This window comes from Myotis davidii, unplaced genomic scaffold (genome assembly GCF_000327345.1).
Source record: "Myotis davidii unplaced genomic scaffold, ASM32734v1 scaffold566, whole genome shotgun sequence".
Classification (NCBI taxonomy): Eukaryota; Metazoa; Chordata; class Mammalia; order Chiroptera; family Vespertilionidae; genus Myotis; species Myotis davidii.
The window spans coordinates 1,144,426-1,162,645 of NW_006296617.1; the positions used below are offsets into that span (position 1 = coordinate 1,144,426).

Genomic DNA, 18,220 nt, shown 5'->3' on the forward strand with positions numbered 1-18,220 from the left:
GAGAAGCGCGTGAAGCTGTCCTCGCGCAGCGGGCAGGGCTCCGCGGCCGCGGCCACCTCCCCCATCGCGCGCCCCAGCCACTCACTCCCGCAGCCCCGCGCGGCCCGCCCTGCCCCACCCCACGCTCCCGAAGCGACCGGGGCCTCGGGGTGCCCGCTCGTCGCGCAGACTGACGACGTCACAGCTGCGTCGCTGCCCTTTACCAAGATGGCCGCCAGGCCTCCCCTGAGACTTAGCCCCAACGCGCCTGCGCGCTATGTGGACGGTAGATAACTCCCACAATAAAGCTTAATATATGTCAGGAACTGTTTGTTCTAAGCGCTTCCCATCTATCGATTTATTTAAAACTCACAAGCAGTCTGAGGTAGTTACTGTGCTTTATGCATGAAGGAACTGAGGCACACAGAGGTAAAAGGAAGATCACACACCTAGTAAGTAGTATTATAACCCAAATAAGACCGCACCAATAGTTTGTCAGTCACATCACTTTTAAAATGGTGAAATGGCCCGGCTTGTGTGGCTCAGTGGTGGAGCATCTACCTATGAACCAGGAGGTCAAGGTTTCATTCCGGTCAGGCACATGCCCGGGTTTCCAGCTAGATCCCCCGAGGGCCGTGCAGGAGGCAGCCCATCAGTGACTCTCTCTCATCAGTGATGTTTCTTTCCCTCTCCCCTCCTCTCTGAAGTCAACAAAAATACATTTATGAAAGGAAGTGCCTGTTGCTTCAGCTAATCAATTGGCTCTCAGGAATAGCTCTGAATATTAGATGAGAGTCTCATCTATATCTAGACATCCTGCTACTCATCCCAGAATATCAATTCTAATTGAGAAACTGGCTGATTACTTTCCATTTAGCTTTGAATTAATTTTTTCAAACCAACATCTTGATGGTTTCAAGTTGTTTCTAATTAAAACATTGAATATATATATAAAATAAAATGGTGAAATGCATTCTTCTTACCCCAAAGAAAGAAAGGTCTAGCTATCTGTCCTCACAAATAACCTCCTCCTTCACTGAATGGCTTTGTGCCAGTCACGGTGGCTGGATTATCCCATTGAATCCTCACAACCATCCTATTGTTACCCAGCATTCGCTGGGCACTATGTGCCACACATCCTTCCCAAATTTACCTCGATAACCTTGCAACAATCCTGCAGAGGTGTATTAGCCCACTTTATAGAGGGTGAAATTGAGGCTCAGGGAGAGGAAGTCCCTTGACTGATAGGCTAGAAAGGAGTGGACCAGGTGTTTCTAATGAAGGGGACATAAGACATTTGGGTGTGTGTGTGGGGTGGGGGGGCGCCTAGCAATCTGAGTTTGTGCCAGTAACCTGCCTTCTGACCACACTCTTGCCAGCCGATATTAACTCCATTGATGCCTGCCCTGTCTTGCAGAACCTGTTTCCCAGAATACTCCCAGTTTACCAGAGGGGCCATAAACAGAGAATGTAACAGCTTAGCTAGAAGAGAGGTCACCTGCACCACCCAGACCACGCATTTAGATACAACGTACCTTCCCCATTCTGACTGACTCAGGAGGGGCTGTGGAAGCCCCCACAACAGCCTGGTAGTTAGGAAACAGAAAACAAAGAAACCAAAGGGTATAAAGGGAAAGCCTCCTCCATATTCACTCTCAGGATTTGGAGAACCGACCCTGAGTCATTGTACTAGTGCATCTGAAAGTAAACGGGTTTTTCCCTGGTCTCTGAGTACTCCCTGTGTATTTTTTCAGTCGCCTGGTAAGTTCTGTAACACTAAATCCAGGGTCTTACGAGCTTCCTGAGTATTTTGTCCCTAGAATGACAGGATGGGCTTGGGGACTCTTTACACCTGTATAGTTTCCAGAGTTGGCCAACTTACTTTCTTTTAAAAGAAATAATCATTCTTTTAAAAAATATATTTTTATTGATTTCAGAGAGAAAGATGGACGGAGAGAGAGAGAGACATCAATGATGAGAGAGAATCATTGATCAGCTGCCTCGGGCTTGGGGACTCTTTACAACCGTATAGTTTCCAGAGTTGGTCAACTTTCTTTCTTTTAAAAGAAATATTCTTTTTAAAAATATATTTTTATTGATTTCAGAAAGGAAGGGAAAGGCAGAGAGGAACATCAATGAGAGAGAATCATGATTGGCTGCCTCCTGCACACCCCACACTGGGGATTGAGCCCGCAACCCGGGCATGTGCCCTGACCGGGAATCAAAATGTGACCTCCTGGTTCATAGGGCCACGCTCAACCACTGAGCCACGCTGGCCGGGCTAGAGTTGGCCAACTTTCCTGTCACCTCCCTCCAGGCAGAAAGAATACACAGATTGCAAGATGCGAGATGGCAGTAACATCCCCAGCATGTGGACTACAGGCCTGACAAAGCAAGCATTCAGTAAATGTGTTAAAAACCTACAAAGACGTGCCAGTCCTTTGCCAGACAGTTACATAAGAGACATGAAAGGGAGTTCTCAAAGGCAGGTTGGATGTGGAGGGGGGAGTGTGTCAGTCCCAGATCTCTGCATCCGGGCAGTGAAAGCCTTCGAGGGCAGGGTCGGGCTCCGTGGTGAAGTGCTGTATCCCCAGGTGCTGGACTAGGGCAGACACGGTAGGTGCTTAGTCAATACTCGCTGAGCGACTAGCATGTGGGGCCTCGTTCTGCTGCTTCTGAAGGCTTTCTTCAGGCTTCTACCTCACGTGGTAACCTCTGAACGACACCACTTAAGAATTGTTGAGCGAATGAATAAATGAAGTTCTAGTTTGGAAAGAATTGTCTTGTTCGGTCGTTTCCAAGCCTACCTGCTCTTTTGAATTGCCTGTGGAACTTTCAGGAAATAAACCCCAAAGGGTGGGGAACCAGAATTTTTCAGGGTGTGATCCTAGCTTAAATACTTTTTCTGATTTCCAGCACAGCCAGGGTTGAGAATGACTTTTCCAGTCACGACAGACAGAAATAGATTCTAAACCATTCTTCAGCCTGTGCTCATGGCAGGCATCGGTAATCAATCCCAGGTCCCAGGAGTCGTCACTGAGCTCGAGGCAGCCAATATCAATCAATGGAGCTGTGAGAGGAGCAGAAGGGGCTGGGGGGCAGGGCCGGGTGTCGCACAGGCCGCTCTGATACCAACCTCTCCTGCACTCCCTGCGGCTCTGGCTGGAGCACCTGTCTGAGGAGCTGCCCGGTGACACCGCCTGCCTCTGGCCGCCTCCAGCCGCCCCCATGAGGGGTGGAAGGAGGCACGTGCACAGATGTTCACTTGACTCACAAGCCTGCACCGTGGAGTGTGGAGGTGGGTAGTCCTTGCCCATTCTTCCCAGGCAAAGGGATCCTGTCATCTCTCCCACTCCCCACACCTACTGGGTCCTGTACTCTGCCACCAAAGCCGCTCTCCCCACCATCCTGTGACGGGTAGAACAGGTGCCACCGGGGCCTGCAGTGCTCCCCCTGGGCCTGTGGACGTGGGTGAGGCTGGGAGATTCCGTGGGCCTCTTCCACCTTCTTACGTGACTGCTGCCCCCATCCTCCAGCTGCTCTGAGGGTGGCACTGCCAGCCACCTGCCCAGCTGAGGAAACCAGGGCTCACAGATGAAGACGGGAGGTTCCCAGGCTCCCAAGTCCACGGCTCCTCCCCAAACCCACCATCCCTGGGCCTCCTCTCCCCAGTGTGATCAGAGACCAGTGGGGGCCAGGAGACTGGACTCTAGCCCTGAAAGAGGGGGTCGCAGAGGTGAAGAGGAAGGAAGACTCATGCAAAAGTGTTGTTTTTTATTTTCTTTTGGGGGCCAGTTGCAGCTTCCCCCCAAACAAAACCTCAGAGCACAATGGCAGCAGATGTGGGGCGGGTGCAGGATGACCCCTGCTCCGGGGCCTGGGGTCTCTCCTGGGAGGCTGGGCGGCAGGAGGCTGGGAGGCTCCCGGTGCTGGGGGGAGGGGGAACTCCCCCACAGCAGAGAGCCAATCTCAGCTGCTGCTGCATGTGCTCAGCGCTTGGCTGGGGGACAGAAGTGGGGAGACAGGAACCAACCTCACGCTCCGGCCCCAGCCGGTCAGGCGATGGAGGGTCAGATGCTGACCCCACCCCCTGGCGGCACCCACAGCTGACCGGTCTATGCCACAGACTCTGTGCTTCGGGGTGGAAAAGGGTCTCTTTGGGGCTTAAATAAACGGGCCGGGGAGGGACGAGGGGTGCGAGAATAGAGGGTGACTGTGTAGCCAGCAGGCCGGCCTCCAGGGCCCCGAGGCAGTGTGGAGCCTGCACTGTGGCCTGCGAGCCTCCTGGGGGGAAGGGAGGGAAGGTCCCAGCCAGGTCTTGGGCCACCTCTCGGGGCTCACGCAGTGTCTGGAGGGGCCACTGGGGAAAGCAGAGGGGCTGAAGACAGGTGCCGGGGGCGGGGCTTAGCGCAGGTCCTCCTCCTCGCCCTGGATGGTCTTCTTGATGCGCAGCAGCATGGTGGTCAGCCACTGGTCCAGCCGGGAGATGGAGTCGAACTCCTTCACCTGTGGCACACCCGCAATGGTGACTATGGTGACAGGTGGCTAGTCCCACACCTGGCCCTGGCTCCCTGCCTGTCCCAGCCCTGAAGCCAAAGGTCTCTGCTCCCAAGTTTCTCCAGATGTGTCCCTGCCAGCCGTGGCCTGAGGAGGAGCAAGGGAGGCCGCAGGCCCGGTGGTTCCCTTTCAGGATAATAATTAACTTTGTAGCTTAAGAAAGGCCCAGCTTTCTTGTTTTATGGATGGGAAACTGAGGCCTGGAGATGTGACCAGGCCTGTCCCGGGTGCCACAGGGGAGGGGAGGCCCGGGAACCCACACCCTTCATCCCCCCTCTCCTTGAGGAGCTTTCACTGTCGGGGCAGAGGGACCAGAGGGAGCTGGTCTGTCATCATAGGGGCCGAGAACCCGGAGGGGCAGGCACTCAGCTGTCTGGATGACCAGATCAGGTCCTGAGCTGGACACACCAGTTCCGGAACATTTAGAAGCAGCTGGGGCAGTTCTATGAGGAACCGGCTGCTGGAAGAATGGGCCCTCCAATGCCATCTCAGCTCCGCCTCCCTCCCGCTCCCGCGAAGGGGGAGGCTGCCGGCTCATTTCCTTCCCTCTCGGCTCCTGGGTCACCCACCGCAGCTGGTGAGGTGGCCCCCAGCCGCTCACTCAGGGGGATTCCAGGGGCGCAGCCTTGGTCTTCAGGGCCGGACAGATGTGGACCTGAACCCAGCTCTGTCCCCGAGGGACCAAGGACACGTCCCCTCCTCATTCTCAACCTCAGTGCCATCATCTCTAAAATGGGGGGAATACTCCCTGCACCTCTTGGGGGTGACTCGCGAGATTCTGGGGCGTCTACAGACAGGAATTCACAGCCAGGGGCCAAGGCCAGAGTTAAAAAGGTTGAAATTCTCGGCAGAGCGTGTCTGAGAAGGGCGGCCCCCCGCCGGCCACTCACCGCCTCGGTGTAGCTGTCCACGTTCTGCTCTTCATGGGCGTCTAGCAATTTCTGCAAGAACATGACAGGCAGGTTAGATCCGTGTACACACCTGGATGGAGGGAAATCGGGGGACTCCATGCTGACAGGAAGGAAAGGGTTCCGTCCCAATCCTGCCTGTGTTGGAAGTTGCTTGCAAGCTCATGGACACAGGTCACGTGTGTGCGTGTGTGTGTGCGCGTGCGTGTGTGCGTGTGTGCGTGCGCGTGTCTGTGTGTGCATGCGTGTCCCAGCTCAGCCTCTACTAGCTTTCTCACTCGCGTGTGCGCGTGTGTACGTGCGTGCGTGCGTGCGTGTGTGCGCGTGCATGCGTGCGTGTGCATGCGCGTGCGTGTGTGCGTGTGTCCCAGCTCAGCCTCTACTAGCTTTCTCACTGCTGAGTCTGATTTTATCCAGAAAATGGAGCTCCAAATGGCAGAAGAGGGAAAACAAAATCAAAACGAAAACCCCTTGAGAACCACTATAACCTCGGTGAGCCTCCTAACTGGAGCGCCGCCACCCACCTGCAGGCTCCCAACCACCCACTCCCAGGCCCGGATGTAAAAGGGCAGGGAAAGGGGTCAGCTCGCACCTTCATCAGCTTGCACTCCCGGGAGTCGGAGAAAGCGGGGAACAGCTCCTCGTACTTCTGGACAGCGATCTGAGCGTGGCGCGGGCGGAAGGAAGGAGGGAAGGAAGGAAGGAAGGGGACAGCCGATAAAGGGGCTGTTGAGGCCACTGGCCTGACAGCGCAGGGGATCTAGGCTGGCTTGAATCCTGAGTCAGCTCTGCCCCTCCCCCACTTCCATGGCCCCTGGCTCTGTGCCCAGCGGTGCCTCCAAGGAGCTGAGCTCAGCGCCAGCCTGGCTGCAGAGACAGCTGCCGGGAGTCAAGGGAGGATGTACGGAGCGTTTCCCGGGCCAGGGCCCAGTGCTGTCTCCTGAACCAGGCTCACCCAGGGGAGGGCCAGTGACAACTGCCTGAGTACGTCTTACACATCAGGCCTGGTGCTGGGCACGTTTCATATAACTATCAAATGACAGAGAGCCCCACTTTATAGGAAACACCCAGAGAAGGCAGTGACCTGCTCAGGGCACGGGGTGAGCAAGGGGGCAGGGATCTGAGGGGGTCCGATGCAGGGAGCAGGGCTGGGGGCTCAGACGTGCCAGGCTGCGGGTAGGGTGGCTGGAAACCCCTAAGAAACCCTGATTCAGGAGTTCACTCCTCCCCTGGGCATTTCCTGCCCCTCTTGCCAAGGGGTCCTGAACTGAAGATGGGTAGGCGGACATGCAGGCTACGGTTCACATCGTGAGACCGGGATCAGAGAGATCTGGAATTGGGGCTGCTGTTTACCAGCCATGTGGCCTTGAACAAGAGACTCTGGTCTCAGCCTGGGTGTTCACCTGTAAAATGAGTGACAGAGATGCCGACCTCACGGGGAGCAGTAAGGATTCAAAACGTGCTCTCACGGAAGGAAGGCCTGGCACCGAGTGAGTCGGGAGCCGGAAACTCAGACTCAGCAGGGCCGGTGACATCAGTGAGCACACGGGTTCTCGCCCAAGGCCCACTGTCAGGGGCCAGATGTGAGGGAGGGGCTCACCCCTTCGGAGGCGTTGAGAGGGGCCTTGGCCTAGTGACAGTGCCCCAGTGCCCCAGTGGCCACCTGGCGGGGGTGGGCTCTGGCTGGGCTCACCTTGGCGTTGAGCATGTCGATACAGAAGTGGCAGAGGGCCGCCTTGAAGAAGTAGTCCTTGGCGCTGTACTTGAGGAGGGGGCTGTCCATGGCGGTGGTCCCCACCTGTGGGCACACGGTGGCTGCACTGTGAGCTCCCGGCAGGCAGCCAGAGGGCCAGGGTCACTGCCAGGCACTGGGGGGCTCACTGAGGCTGGGTCTGGGCCCCAGGAGAACACCTACTAACCAGGACCCCAGGGCAGGGAGGCAGGGACCAGCCCCAGGGAAGCTGGCAATGGGTACATGCGTGACCAAGGACCGAGACATAACGGGGGGGCGGGTGTTGCCACAGGGCCAGGTGTCTGTGGGCCTCCCCAGGTGCCTAAGATGGTGAGAGACGGCCCCACTATCAGGCCTGACAGGAGGCTGGCATGTCAGGGGCAGAGGCGCGGCAGGCTGAAGGAACACAAGGCGGTGCCTGCCCCACTCTCCTCTGAGCTGCCTGCCTTTCTCCTGGCCATGAACCTACCAGGACAGCCTGGGCCCCGCCCAGCCCGCCCCACACAGTGGAGAGGAGCCCGTGAAGCCGTGGGAGGGTCCGTTTCCCTGACCCCCTTCCTCTGGGCTCCCCAGGCTTCGGCAACGCTTCCCGTTCCCTCCCCGACTCTGGTTCTTCAGAGTCATCTCACTCTGGGGTCGGCCAGGAAGCTCCCTGAGGACAGGGCTAGGCTGGGAAAGGGCACAGTACACGGGGGCCATGGGTGGAGGAAATGTTTAGCCAGGTGAGTAGAGTTAGGGCGAGGGGATGACAGGGGGAGGTGGACAGAAAGGGAGGGAGGGGGGATAGAGAAGGTGGCAGAGGGAGGAAGGGGCACTGGCACACAGGATAGGGAGCAGCGCCCTCCGCAGAGAGCAGGGCTCGGAGCCCCACGGTCCCCACCTGTTCGTAGATGTCAACGGCCTTCTGATACTGCTCCAGCTGCGCGGCGTATCCAGCCACCTTCAACAGACACTTGTTGGCCGAGCTGTGCGGGGCGGAAGGGAGAGGTTGGCGGTGGCTGGTGGCAAGCGCTAGGGGCTGGGCGGCAGGAGGGGAGTGGTCCCTGGGTACCTGTTGGACTCCTCGCTCTTGTAGTAGTCTGCAGACTGCTCGTAGTGCGCGATGGCCTGGGCGACGCGGGAGGGAGGAGGGTGAGAGGGGGTCATGCCGCACCGGCAGCCCCGGGACACAGCCAGAGCCCTCACCCAAGTTCTGCCAGCGCCCACGCCCCTTCCCCGGTGCTCAGACACCAGAGGACTCCCTGAGGGAACAGGGCAGAGAGAGGAGTCCACGTCCCAGATGACTGGCTGCAGCCCCCTCTGTTTGTCCCCCCCGGCCCCTCACCTTCTCGATGTCCACCAGCTCCGTCTCGTAGATCTCAGCGATGGAGATGTGGTGCTTGGCTGCGATGGTGAACCGGCCCTGTGTGGGACACGGGGAGGGAATGCCTGTGGCCAGTGCCCCACACCAGCTCGACCACGCCATGCCCCCCGCTGGTCCCCAAAGCTGTGGCTCCCTGCCCCTCAGCTGCACTTGTGAGGTGAGGTGTGCAGAGGAGGGCACTGAGGGGCAGAGGGCATGGGACTTAAAAGGAAGGCTCTAGAGTGAGAGGCCCAGGTCTGAGTGCTGCCCTGACTGGTGACCTTGACCAAGACCCTCCACACCCAGCCCCCCTTCCCTCTGTCCACGGTGCACAGGTGGGGGGCGGTGCAGAGGCACCTGGCACAGGGCCTGGCTGGAAGCAGCATTTAACAGAAGCCCCAGAGCAGCCATGGGACCAACGCTCTGGAGAAACCGGGGCTGAGGGCCCGAGTGTCCCCACCGCCCAAGGCCTTGGCCTCCCCTCCCCCAGTGTGGCCATCGAGGTGGCTGCTCACAAGCAAATCCCCCTCCACCTCCCTGTGGAGGCCTCCAGCTCCCCGCCCCCCGCCTCCACCCAGTGGGGGTCCAGGTGCCTGTCCAGCTGCTCCACACACACGGGCTGGTTCACAGCCACCCCCACGCCTCAGGCAGCAGGAAAGGGTCAGGCCCTAAGCCCAGCCAGGCCTAGTCTTGGGTCTCAGCCAGTCCTGTCTGCAGGTGTGTGCCCTGGGCATCACTTCACTGTGCGGGCCCCTCTCCTGTCACGGACTAACCAGCGCCACCTCACAGGGCTGTGGTCGGAAGATGACCCCGTGCACAGTGTCTGGGCCAATAAATGGCAGCTGCGGCCGCTGCTGTAACTGACACTGCAGCATCGCCAGGACCTGCGGGGCCAGGGCCCCTTCCTGCCCGGGCGGAGGGGTCTGAGACAGGTGGAATGTGAAGAGGCAAAAGGTAGAGTTCACAGGGCCTGAGCCGGGTTGTGGTCCCCAGTCTCGGCCCCCTGGCCTCGGGCCGGCCGCCTCTCTGGGCCTCATCTGTCCATGGGGATGTCCCCTGGGCAGGGCAGGGGCTGTGCCCACTCTGGGCGCTGCCCACACCCCCCTCTGGCTGCTGTGAGCTGGGAATCAGATAGGATGCTGGTGGGGAAGGGTGGGCAAGGGGAAAAGGACACATGTCCCCAGGAACCTTAACTTCTACAAATGAAGACAAGGATGGCCTCCGGGACGTGCTGGAAGCTACTGCCAGCAGCCAGGCCGGGTGGGGGGGGGAGCCGGTGAGGACCCAGTCAGCCCAGCCCAGTGCAGGTGACAAATCCCCCCCTCTGCCTGCTCTTGGTGGAGCTGGGAGGTGAGGCTGGGGCAACATGTGGACCAGGACTTGTAGCGACCCTTACCATGTCTGTGTAGATCTCGATTGCTCTCATCAAACAGTTAATGGCCTCTGGGGAGAGAAAAAGGGAGGCAGGGAGAAGTGAGAAAGCCAGGTCATTTGGGCAGAAGCTGGGAGAGGGGGGATGCAGGGCTGAGGCGCCTGCGAGATCAATAGAGTTGCCAGGGCTACGCTCTGCTTTCCACTCTCCAGGGGAACCGCTGGGAGCGAAGGGGAAGGAATCCCTGAGCCCAGGAAACGTGGTCAGACTAATTTATTCCGCAGCCTGACTTGCTGGGCACATGCTCCGGGGGGAGCCTGGCTGACGTGCCTGTCCTCTCCCTGGAGCTGCCACAAAGCCAACCCCTTCCCAGTTACCCCAGGGACAGGACACGGCTCGGGCCAGGTCAGGCCGATGGCCAGGCTCCCCTGGGTGTTCTGAGCCAGATCTTTTAAGGCTTCTAAGGCTTTACTCTCCAAAGCAGAGCTGCTGGCAAGGGGCGGCCATGCCTGACGCCTGAGGGACACCCTTTCATTGCGGACCCTGAACCCACCACGTCCCCTGCACCTGTCTGGCCTCCATCTATGGCAGGAGGAGGCCCCTCCAGCTGGACTCTCCATTACTCTCTTGCTCCCACCTCAGCACTCAGCCCTCTGCACCCTCCTTAACCTGGCACTGATCCCCACCAGCTCCTCACACCACAGGTTTGCCAACAAAACACACACACAGTAGGGCGGTACTTGAGAGAAGGAATTGGGCTACCTTTGTTGTACTATCTCTTCCAAGATCTTATTTTATTTTTTAATATATTTTTATTGATTTCAAAGAAGAAGGGAGGAGAGACAGAGAAACATCAGTGATAGAGAATCATTGATCAGCTGCCTCCTGCACGCCCCCTACTGGGGATCAAGCACACAACCCGGGCCTGCGCCCTGGCCGGGAATCTAACTGTGACCCCCTGGTTTATAGGAGGACACCGACCACTGAGCCATGCCGCTGGGCTCTTGCAAGATCTTAAATTTGGGAATGGCTTTTTCCTTTGACAAGTTATTTGGAGGAAAGAGAGAAGCATGTGTGGGAGGCATTTTCTGGCAGACAGAGATGAGCTCTTGGGTGCATTTTTTTTAACACCGTTTTAATGCATCTCAGGAGGAGAGGGAGTAGGGGGAGGCAGAGACAGCCTGGACAGACCCCGGGATGAGGGTCTGAGCCGAGCCAAGGCTGAAAGTTCGCCCTGCAGTCCGGGGCATTCGAAAGGCTCCCGGTCTGCTTCCCGGGGCTCCAGTCAGCCAAGCCCACCGGGCCGAGATGCCACAAAGAGGTGTAAGGCCTGGTGCCTGCTCTCAAGGGGCTTATAGCCTCACTACCCAGGGCAACATCAGAACTTGGCACTCAGCTCCGGGCCGGGCTTGCGGGGAGTATTCACGCCTCCTACATTTGCAAGATGCGCGTCTGTAAGCACTGCTCTGGGAGGGAGGGGATCTAGAGGTTTTGTCCAAGTCCGAAAGGCCTCTGGACACCCCCAAAGATCCAGAGAATGGACACCATTTGGCGAAGGCTGCAGTTGACAGCTGGAAGCCTGAGGCAGCAGGGAAGAGGAAAAGGAGCAAAAAGGGGGCAGAGGAGGGCAGGGAGAGAACACAACAAAAAATTACAGCGGAAAACAGTAAGAGTGACTTTCACACACACACACATTTTGTAACAGCTTTTCTGGAAGTAACTGATAAGCTAGCAACTGGCTGCACCACCATGATGGGGATGAGGAGGAGTGAGCAGCTGGGCTGCAGGGAGTGGGCCCTGCAAATCCCACCCGTTCTGGCTTCCACCCCAGGGGTGGGTGTGACCAGCAGGCACCCTACTACTCCCCCACTCCCTCTCCTGAGCCGCTGGGAGTCCAGCAGGGCACCTGCAGGCAGAGGTGGCAAGGCTGTTCCCAGTGCCATTAGCAGCCGCAGTGGGAGGGGCTGGAAACCCCTGCAGCTGCCCTGGGGGCCTAACCGGCCGGAAGCCCTGAAGCCTGTCAGCAAGGAGGCCCTGGTGGGGTAACAGGGGAGGCTCCCCCACCTCTGGCAGCAACACGGACTCACAGAGTTAAATCCCCTTCCTCCCTGCTCTTCGCTCCATGGCAGCTGTTCCTGAAAGCAGCAGGCCCCACTGACACCCTGGCAAGAGCACTGGCAAGCCCCTGACACAGTGGCTACAACCAGCTTATCTTATCAGGTCACGGGGATCCCCAGGATGAGTGGCCAGCACACCCCTGGATGAGCACAGAATCTCCACCCGCCCCTCCCCGCCCTTATCTACCCACAGAAAACTGGGCCTGGAAAGGGACTCGGAATGATCCAGCCCAGGATGAGGAGAGGGGGACTGAGGCCCAGGGAGGGGGAGGCCCTGGCTTAGGGACACAGGGAGTCTGCAACCCAGGGCCTCAATCCAGCCAACTCCATCCCACTCCTGCAGTCCACCCCAACACGGCCAGTCTCCATGATAAACCGGGCAAATCCCGGAACCGCACAGGAAGTGGAACAGATTAAAGGAAGATGCCCGGACCTCGGACACAGTAGGCATCCAATAAACGGCAGTGGCATGGGGTACGAGGGGGAGGGGGAATGGGGGCCTGGTCACCTCCCTGTCCTGGGCGCACATGCATGAACCCCTGGGCCCAACTGTCAGGCAGGCGGGGTAAGAGGCCTCCCTGGCCTGAGTCCACCCAGAGCGGCAGACAGTGGTTGGGAAACTCTGGGGAACCACTGACAGCTATGGGTGTCACCTCCCCACCCCCAACCCATATGAGGGCAGATCCCACCCCCCCTCCGCCAGAGGGAGAGCGTGATGACAGGAACCAAATCCTTTTCCCCGCCTGGGCGGCTCTGGCAGGCCTCAGGCCCAGGTTGGCACCAGCTGCCTCTGGAGGGGGAGGGGGAGGGAGAAGGGGCAGGCCCCCCAGGGCTCCTGCAGGAAGTGCTCACATAGGACGGACTGGGAGGTGATCAGGACTGGGAGGTGATCAGCGAGGCCCCAAGGAGCGGATCACCTGCTTGGGGAAAGAGGGCCCGGTTCCAAACAGGGCCTCCAGCTATTCCACAGGGCAGGCTGCCAGGGGGTGGAGGCTGAGCCCAGGCCAGGCTGCCCCTCCTGGGACTTTATCTCATGCCAGGTGCCACCCTGGGCATGCCCTCGCCTTATCTCACGTGTGATCTCTCCTTTACCACCAGGAAATGCAGATCCAACAGATTAAGTGACCTGTCCAAGGTCGCAGGAGAGCAGCTCCTCCCGGACCTCTCAGACCCACTGAGCCACACAGCTGCCACGGACACCAGGCAGCTGCTACTCCTGGTGCAAATGTGCCCTCTCCCCTGACGCTGGCTGGAATGGTCCCCAACGCAGAGTTGTGACTGGGGGTGGCATCCATGAGGCAGTGGTGCAGGGATGCCGTTGCAAAGCCCCGCCCGTCCTCAGCACCAGGCACCCTTATTTGGGCTCCAGACAAGGCACCTGGTCCCAGCTCTGCCCAAATTACCCTGTTCTCTGCTCTGCTGCCCCTCTTCTTCCCCCACAAGATCCCCCCGACCCAACCACCCCAACCACCCCCACTCCCCTCATCTCAGCTCCCAGAGCAGCAAACCGTGCTTGCTGCTCCCTGGAGAAACTAAGTCGGCCTCTGTGCCCCACGAGGGGACCATCACCACACCTCCTGCTGCTTTCCCACCAGCCTGAGGACTCTGCCACCCTCTGTGCTTCCTACAGCCAGGCCCTGGCCACATCCAACACACACCCTGCAGAGCCTGCCGAGATGAGGAAACTCGGATCAAAAGCCAGGGAAGGGCACGACATCAGAGGGCCAGGTGGGGCCGGTGCATGGGAAGCGCTGGGTTGTCTAAAGAGCAGCTGGTGCCGTGCACACGTTACGTGGCCTGGCACTCTGCTCCCGCCCCAGAAACAAGTCCTTCCAGTCACTCGGGAGCAGCAGCCGAACATCACAGATGCCAGGGCAGCAACTCCAGGTCAACCAGTTCCCCAGGGAGCAGAAGGAAGGATGGGGCGGGGGGACTCCGTGGGGACAACGACACACAGACGTCTCTGGGTGACTCCAGCTGAAAACAAACCCAGGATGGCCTGGGTCATGTCACTCACCCACGTGGCCTGCGGTGGCCCAGCACTCAGCTTTGTGCAAGGAGTGACAAGGATCCACCAGTCACAAGCCCTCCCCTCGGGCTCTTTTTTTTAATCCTCCCCAGAGGATATGTTTTTATTGATTTTAGGGAGAGAGGAAGGGAGACAGAGAGAGAGAGAGAGAGAGAGAACATCGATCGGTGTGCTCCCAATATGTGCCCCGACTAGGGACAGAACCAGCAACCTGGGTATGTGCCCTGACCTGGGTCTGGGACAACACTCCCACCAACTGAGCCCCCCAGTCAGCGCCCCCCTCGGGTTCTTGCTGAGCCTGAGCCTAGCACTCAGACCAACATCTGTGAGACCCCCGGTGGCAGAGGAGGGGCTGGTCAAGTCTAAGGACAGAGAAAAGCTACGCGGTTTACACAGAGACCAAATCCTGGGAATCAAATGAATGTCCCCGACAGCAACGTGGGCCTGCCAGCGATCCCCCGCGCTTGCACGTGACCCGGTGCTCACTGGCCCTCCCAGAGACCGCTGTGTACTGCTGACAACGGTCCCCTCTTGGGAAGAACAGGCCTTTCTTCCAAGGTTATGTGTCTCCTTTTTTTTAAAAAGCATGTCTTTCCCATTCTCATAAGAGAGTGACAATAGATAGTCTTTATAAAAAAAACAAAACTCTTTGCTTGCTAAAAGTAAAAGTTAGCAACCTATGTCTGGCATCAAGACTTAAAAAGCAAATTAAAACCCCAGCTCCATGAAATCGAAAGTCTGGTACCCACTGGGCTTCTGCTTCCGGATGAGCCCCGTGGGACAAAACGTGTTCTTCACAGTGACAGAGACCCAGTTGGGGCTTCTGTCCCCAACACGTCATCTGAGGAAACTTGTTCTCTGGCAGCTACATCTCAGGCTCTTCTCTCCCAGCCTCTCCCTTCCCCCTCGGGCCCCTCAGGGAAGCCAGGTTAGGGCCACTTCCTCTCCTTCTCCGGAAGTGACTCCTACCTGGCTGGTCTCCGAAGCCCTCCACCGGCTTCTGCACGTCAATCTGACAAGAGAACAGATTTTCCTCTCCCCTTGGCATGCGGTGGGTCTGAAATGTAACTCCCACTCCCAAATGCTCCCAGGCAGCGGAAGGGGAGCGATCAGCTGCACGCACAGTAGAAGGGGAGGAGGAGGCTTGGAGCGGGATGAAAATGCCACCGGAAGGGAGCCAGCTCTGAAATTAAAGCGCGAGGGGCTCCCTGCCAGCCTATCGCGTGTCGGCCCCTGGAGAAAACGGAGCCCGTGGAAACCTGAGAACTTGTCTGCAGAGCGCTCAGCTGGTGCTCGGGCAGCCAGCCCCGGTGGCCGACTGGCCCTCACCTTGGGGGTCAGCTTTCTTGAACGCGTTGCCGGCGTCCACAAAGCAGGTGGCGGCGTCGTGCTTGTTCTGGAGCTGCAGATGCAGCTGGGCTGCCTGGCAGAAGGCGTTTCCGGCAGCTGCAACAGAAACAAAGTGACCCTGGCCTGAGTGGGGCTCCAGGCTTCGTAAGCCACGCAGACACTGCCCTGGGAGCGCTCAGGAATACAGGGCGCCCCGGAGAAAGGAACAGAGCGGCCTGGGTGAGCTGAGGTCTGGGCCTAGGCCTCAGGCTCCCTGAGCCTGCAGTGCCCCCTGGGGAGCCTGCAGGCACAGGGCTCGGAACCCTACTCAAAGGCAGAGAGCAGGCTGAATCATGGGAGGGGGACAGGCAGGGGTGCTGGGGAAGAGAGGGCAATTGAGATTCAACTCTGAAACACTTCCTGAGTTACTCCCCAACTCCACGTCCGATTTCTTCCCCCCAGGACTCCCAGCTCTTCCTAACTCCCCATACTCCTCTGCCTCTGTCCACGTTCTAGTCCCTTGTGTAGAGTCACTGCAGGTTGTGTGGGCAAGGCACCACACTAATCATGAGGTACATGGGGGGCATACAGGGTCTGCTCCCTCTAGGAGCTTCCCGTCCAGATCAGGAAACAGGACGCAGACCCCAAGATCTTGAGTACCTGGGACACGAGGAGGCCACGCACCCGAAGCCCAGTCTATCCTGTACTCCTGCACACTGTCACCTTCCTGGGTCCCAGCCATTCTGCTTCTGCTCTCATCTCCTAAAGGGACTTGCAGGAGACACTGGGGTCTCTCCCCCAGGGGTGGGGACTGTGCTGAGACCCCCACAGCCACCTCAGCTGCTCTGAGGTGCTTCCCTTCACCCGCCTCCGGCTGAGTCCACGTCACAGAACTGCTGAGCTGGAAGAGGACGGGAGGGCCTGGCCCCGGCCCTGGAACTTCAGAGCAGCAGGACAGACAAAGCCGCCCAGGGTTTTACGATGTATGAGTTCTTTATTATGTTTAAGGGCTAGAAACTTGAGTGTAAAATTTGCAGAAAAGGTAAAAAAAAAAAAGAAAAAGAAAAAAAGTGGCCTAGGAATTTGTATGAACTTTGGTTTACAAATTTCTAGGGAAAAGCAACATCTGTGTGACTGAAAAATAAGTATTTTTCAAGCACTTCCCGAGCTTGGAGCATAAACATCCACGTAGCACCTTCCTTTACGCACACTGTGTTTTGTGGAAGCGGAAACATTCTCAGAAAATGACAATAGTGGATTTTACCCTGTGCCTCCCAGAGAGGAACTTTGTCTTTGCTCGATTCCCTGATCCGACTGTGCAGATGTTCCAAGTCATTTTATGAAATCAGCCCCCGGTGGGCTCCACGCCCTGGCTTTTCAAACCTCTCCTCGGGCCTCAGGCAGCTCCCTGCCGACCAAGCTCCTGGGAATCGGACCAAACTCAGGGCCGAGTCACAGAGCCATGAAGCGGATGACACTCCGCCCACCAACATAGGAGTGTCTCAGGAGGCGCCTGACCTGGGGTGACCTCTCCCGGGTGGAGGTGCCTGCAGCATTACATGACACTGTGCCGCCTCATTTACTGCCCTCACTGACTGTCCTCGCTGGTGATCCTGATCTCCATGAACCCACACCACGGCCCCATTGGGTCTCAACCACTTCCCTGCCGTGGTACTGAGGGCGAAACACACGTGAGTGTAAACTTACTAGGAGAGGCCAAGTAACTTCCAGGGTCACAGGCCAGTCTGAGCTGTGACACAAACCCAAGTCACTCAGCTCCAAAGGTCATGAGGCATCGCAGGAGCAGGTTAAACACCCGGCCCTGCTCTGGCTTCTGAATTCTGTCCTGTCGCTTACTACTTGTGGCACCTTGGACAAGGGGCCAGGACAAGCCTCAGTTTCCGAATCCGTAAAATGGGAAAATTAATGAATGGCACTGACCCTCGTAGGGTTGCTGCAATGATTCAATTAAATAATACCTGCCTAGTGCTTAGTACGGTGCCTGATAAGTGGTAACTGTGATCACTGTCATTGGACCACTTGACCGTCCCCCCAGCTCAGAATTCAGACTCTGCTGGAAGCAGTATGAAACAGTGTCCGGAGAAACCTGATATATTAAATTTAAGGAGAAACCCCTGGAAGGGCTCATCAACCCATGCGGGTCCACCTGGACTCAGTAATCTATCCGTCCTCATCCCTTCCGTCCTCTCTCCAAGGCCCAGGGAGCCAAGCTGTAAGATAACCCAGTGGGCTCTACCGACCGGACAGCAGGCCCACAGGCTTTGACGCTGGAGAAGCCTAAAAGGAGGGGGGCTGCGAGGCTGGGCTCCCCCAGGCCCGGGGGGCGGGAAGCTGAGGGAAAGGACGAGAAAGCACGGCGGCGCTCTAGCAGCGATCACATACCACTCCAGTTTTTGGCCATTTTGAACATGTTTGCTGCTCTGGCGTAGATTTCGCAGGCTTCCTCTGTTTTGGACGAGCCTCTGGGGAAAAAGGAAACGGGGACAGGATAAGGAGAATATCTAGCCTGGTACCAAAGGGGAAGTGAGCAGAGACAGTGGAGACACGGCCTGCATTCACTCCCATGATTCCCCTGGAAAGCCGGCTTCCCGCATCCAGCTGCAGCCCAGGCCTCCATCTGGGCTCAGGAGAGAGTCTGTGGCTTCCACCCCCACACAAAGGCTGCCTAGGCCCTCCTGACCTCCCCGCCACTGTGACAGCCTCTGACAGCCGCTACCATTCCCACTGGCTGCTCCCAGGCTCCCCCCAAGTCCCTTTCCCAGAGATGGCCAAGCATCCTGGGGGAAGAGCCCAGCCTAGGCTGCCTCGTCCCTTCCCCAATGACTTAATCCTCG

The 18,220-nt window shown here is 58.0% G+C and overlaps 2 protein-coding genes across 3 annotated transcripts in view; both read right to left on the reverse strand.

The window, feature by feature from the left end:
• KPTN (kaptin (actin binding protein)) overlaps positions 1–157 on the reverse strand; it is an 11,476-nt gene extending 11,319 nt beyond the window's left edge. The window contains exon 1 of the mRNA XM_006772045.2: positions 8–157. Coding sequence (XP_006772108.1) covers positions 8–65 — 58 coding nt within the window. The 5' untranslated portion in view covers positions 66–157. The remainder of the gene's footprint in view (positions 1–7) is intronic.
• Positions 158–3,733: 3,576 nt separating this feature from the next.
• NAPA (NSF attachment protein alpha) overlaps positions 3,734–18,220 on the reverse strand; it is a 29,628-nt gene continuing 15,141 nt past the window's right edge. The window contains exons 2-11 of one of the 2 annotated variants that reach the window (XM_006772035.2): positions 17,769–17,848; positions 15,366–15,482; positions 9,915–9,961; positions 8,501–8,578; positions 8,228–8,283; positions 8,057–8,141; positions 7,138–7,242; positions 6,037–6,105; positions 5,427–5,477; positions 3,734–4,485 (exon numbers count right to left, since the gene is read on the reverse strand). In XM_006772035.2, the coding sequence (XP_006772098.1) occupies positions 4,384–4,485; positions 5,427–5,477; positions 6,037–6,105; positions 7,138–7,242; positions 8,057–8,141; positions 8,228–8,283; positions 8,501–8,578; positions 9,915–9,961; positions 15,366–15,482; positions 17,769–17,848 (790 nt within the window). In that variant the 3' untranslated portion in view covers positions 3,734–4,383. The other variant, XM_015569333.1, reaches the window with a different exon arrangement.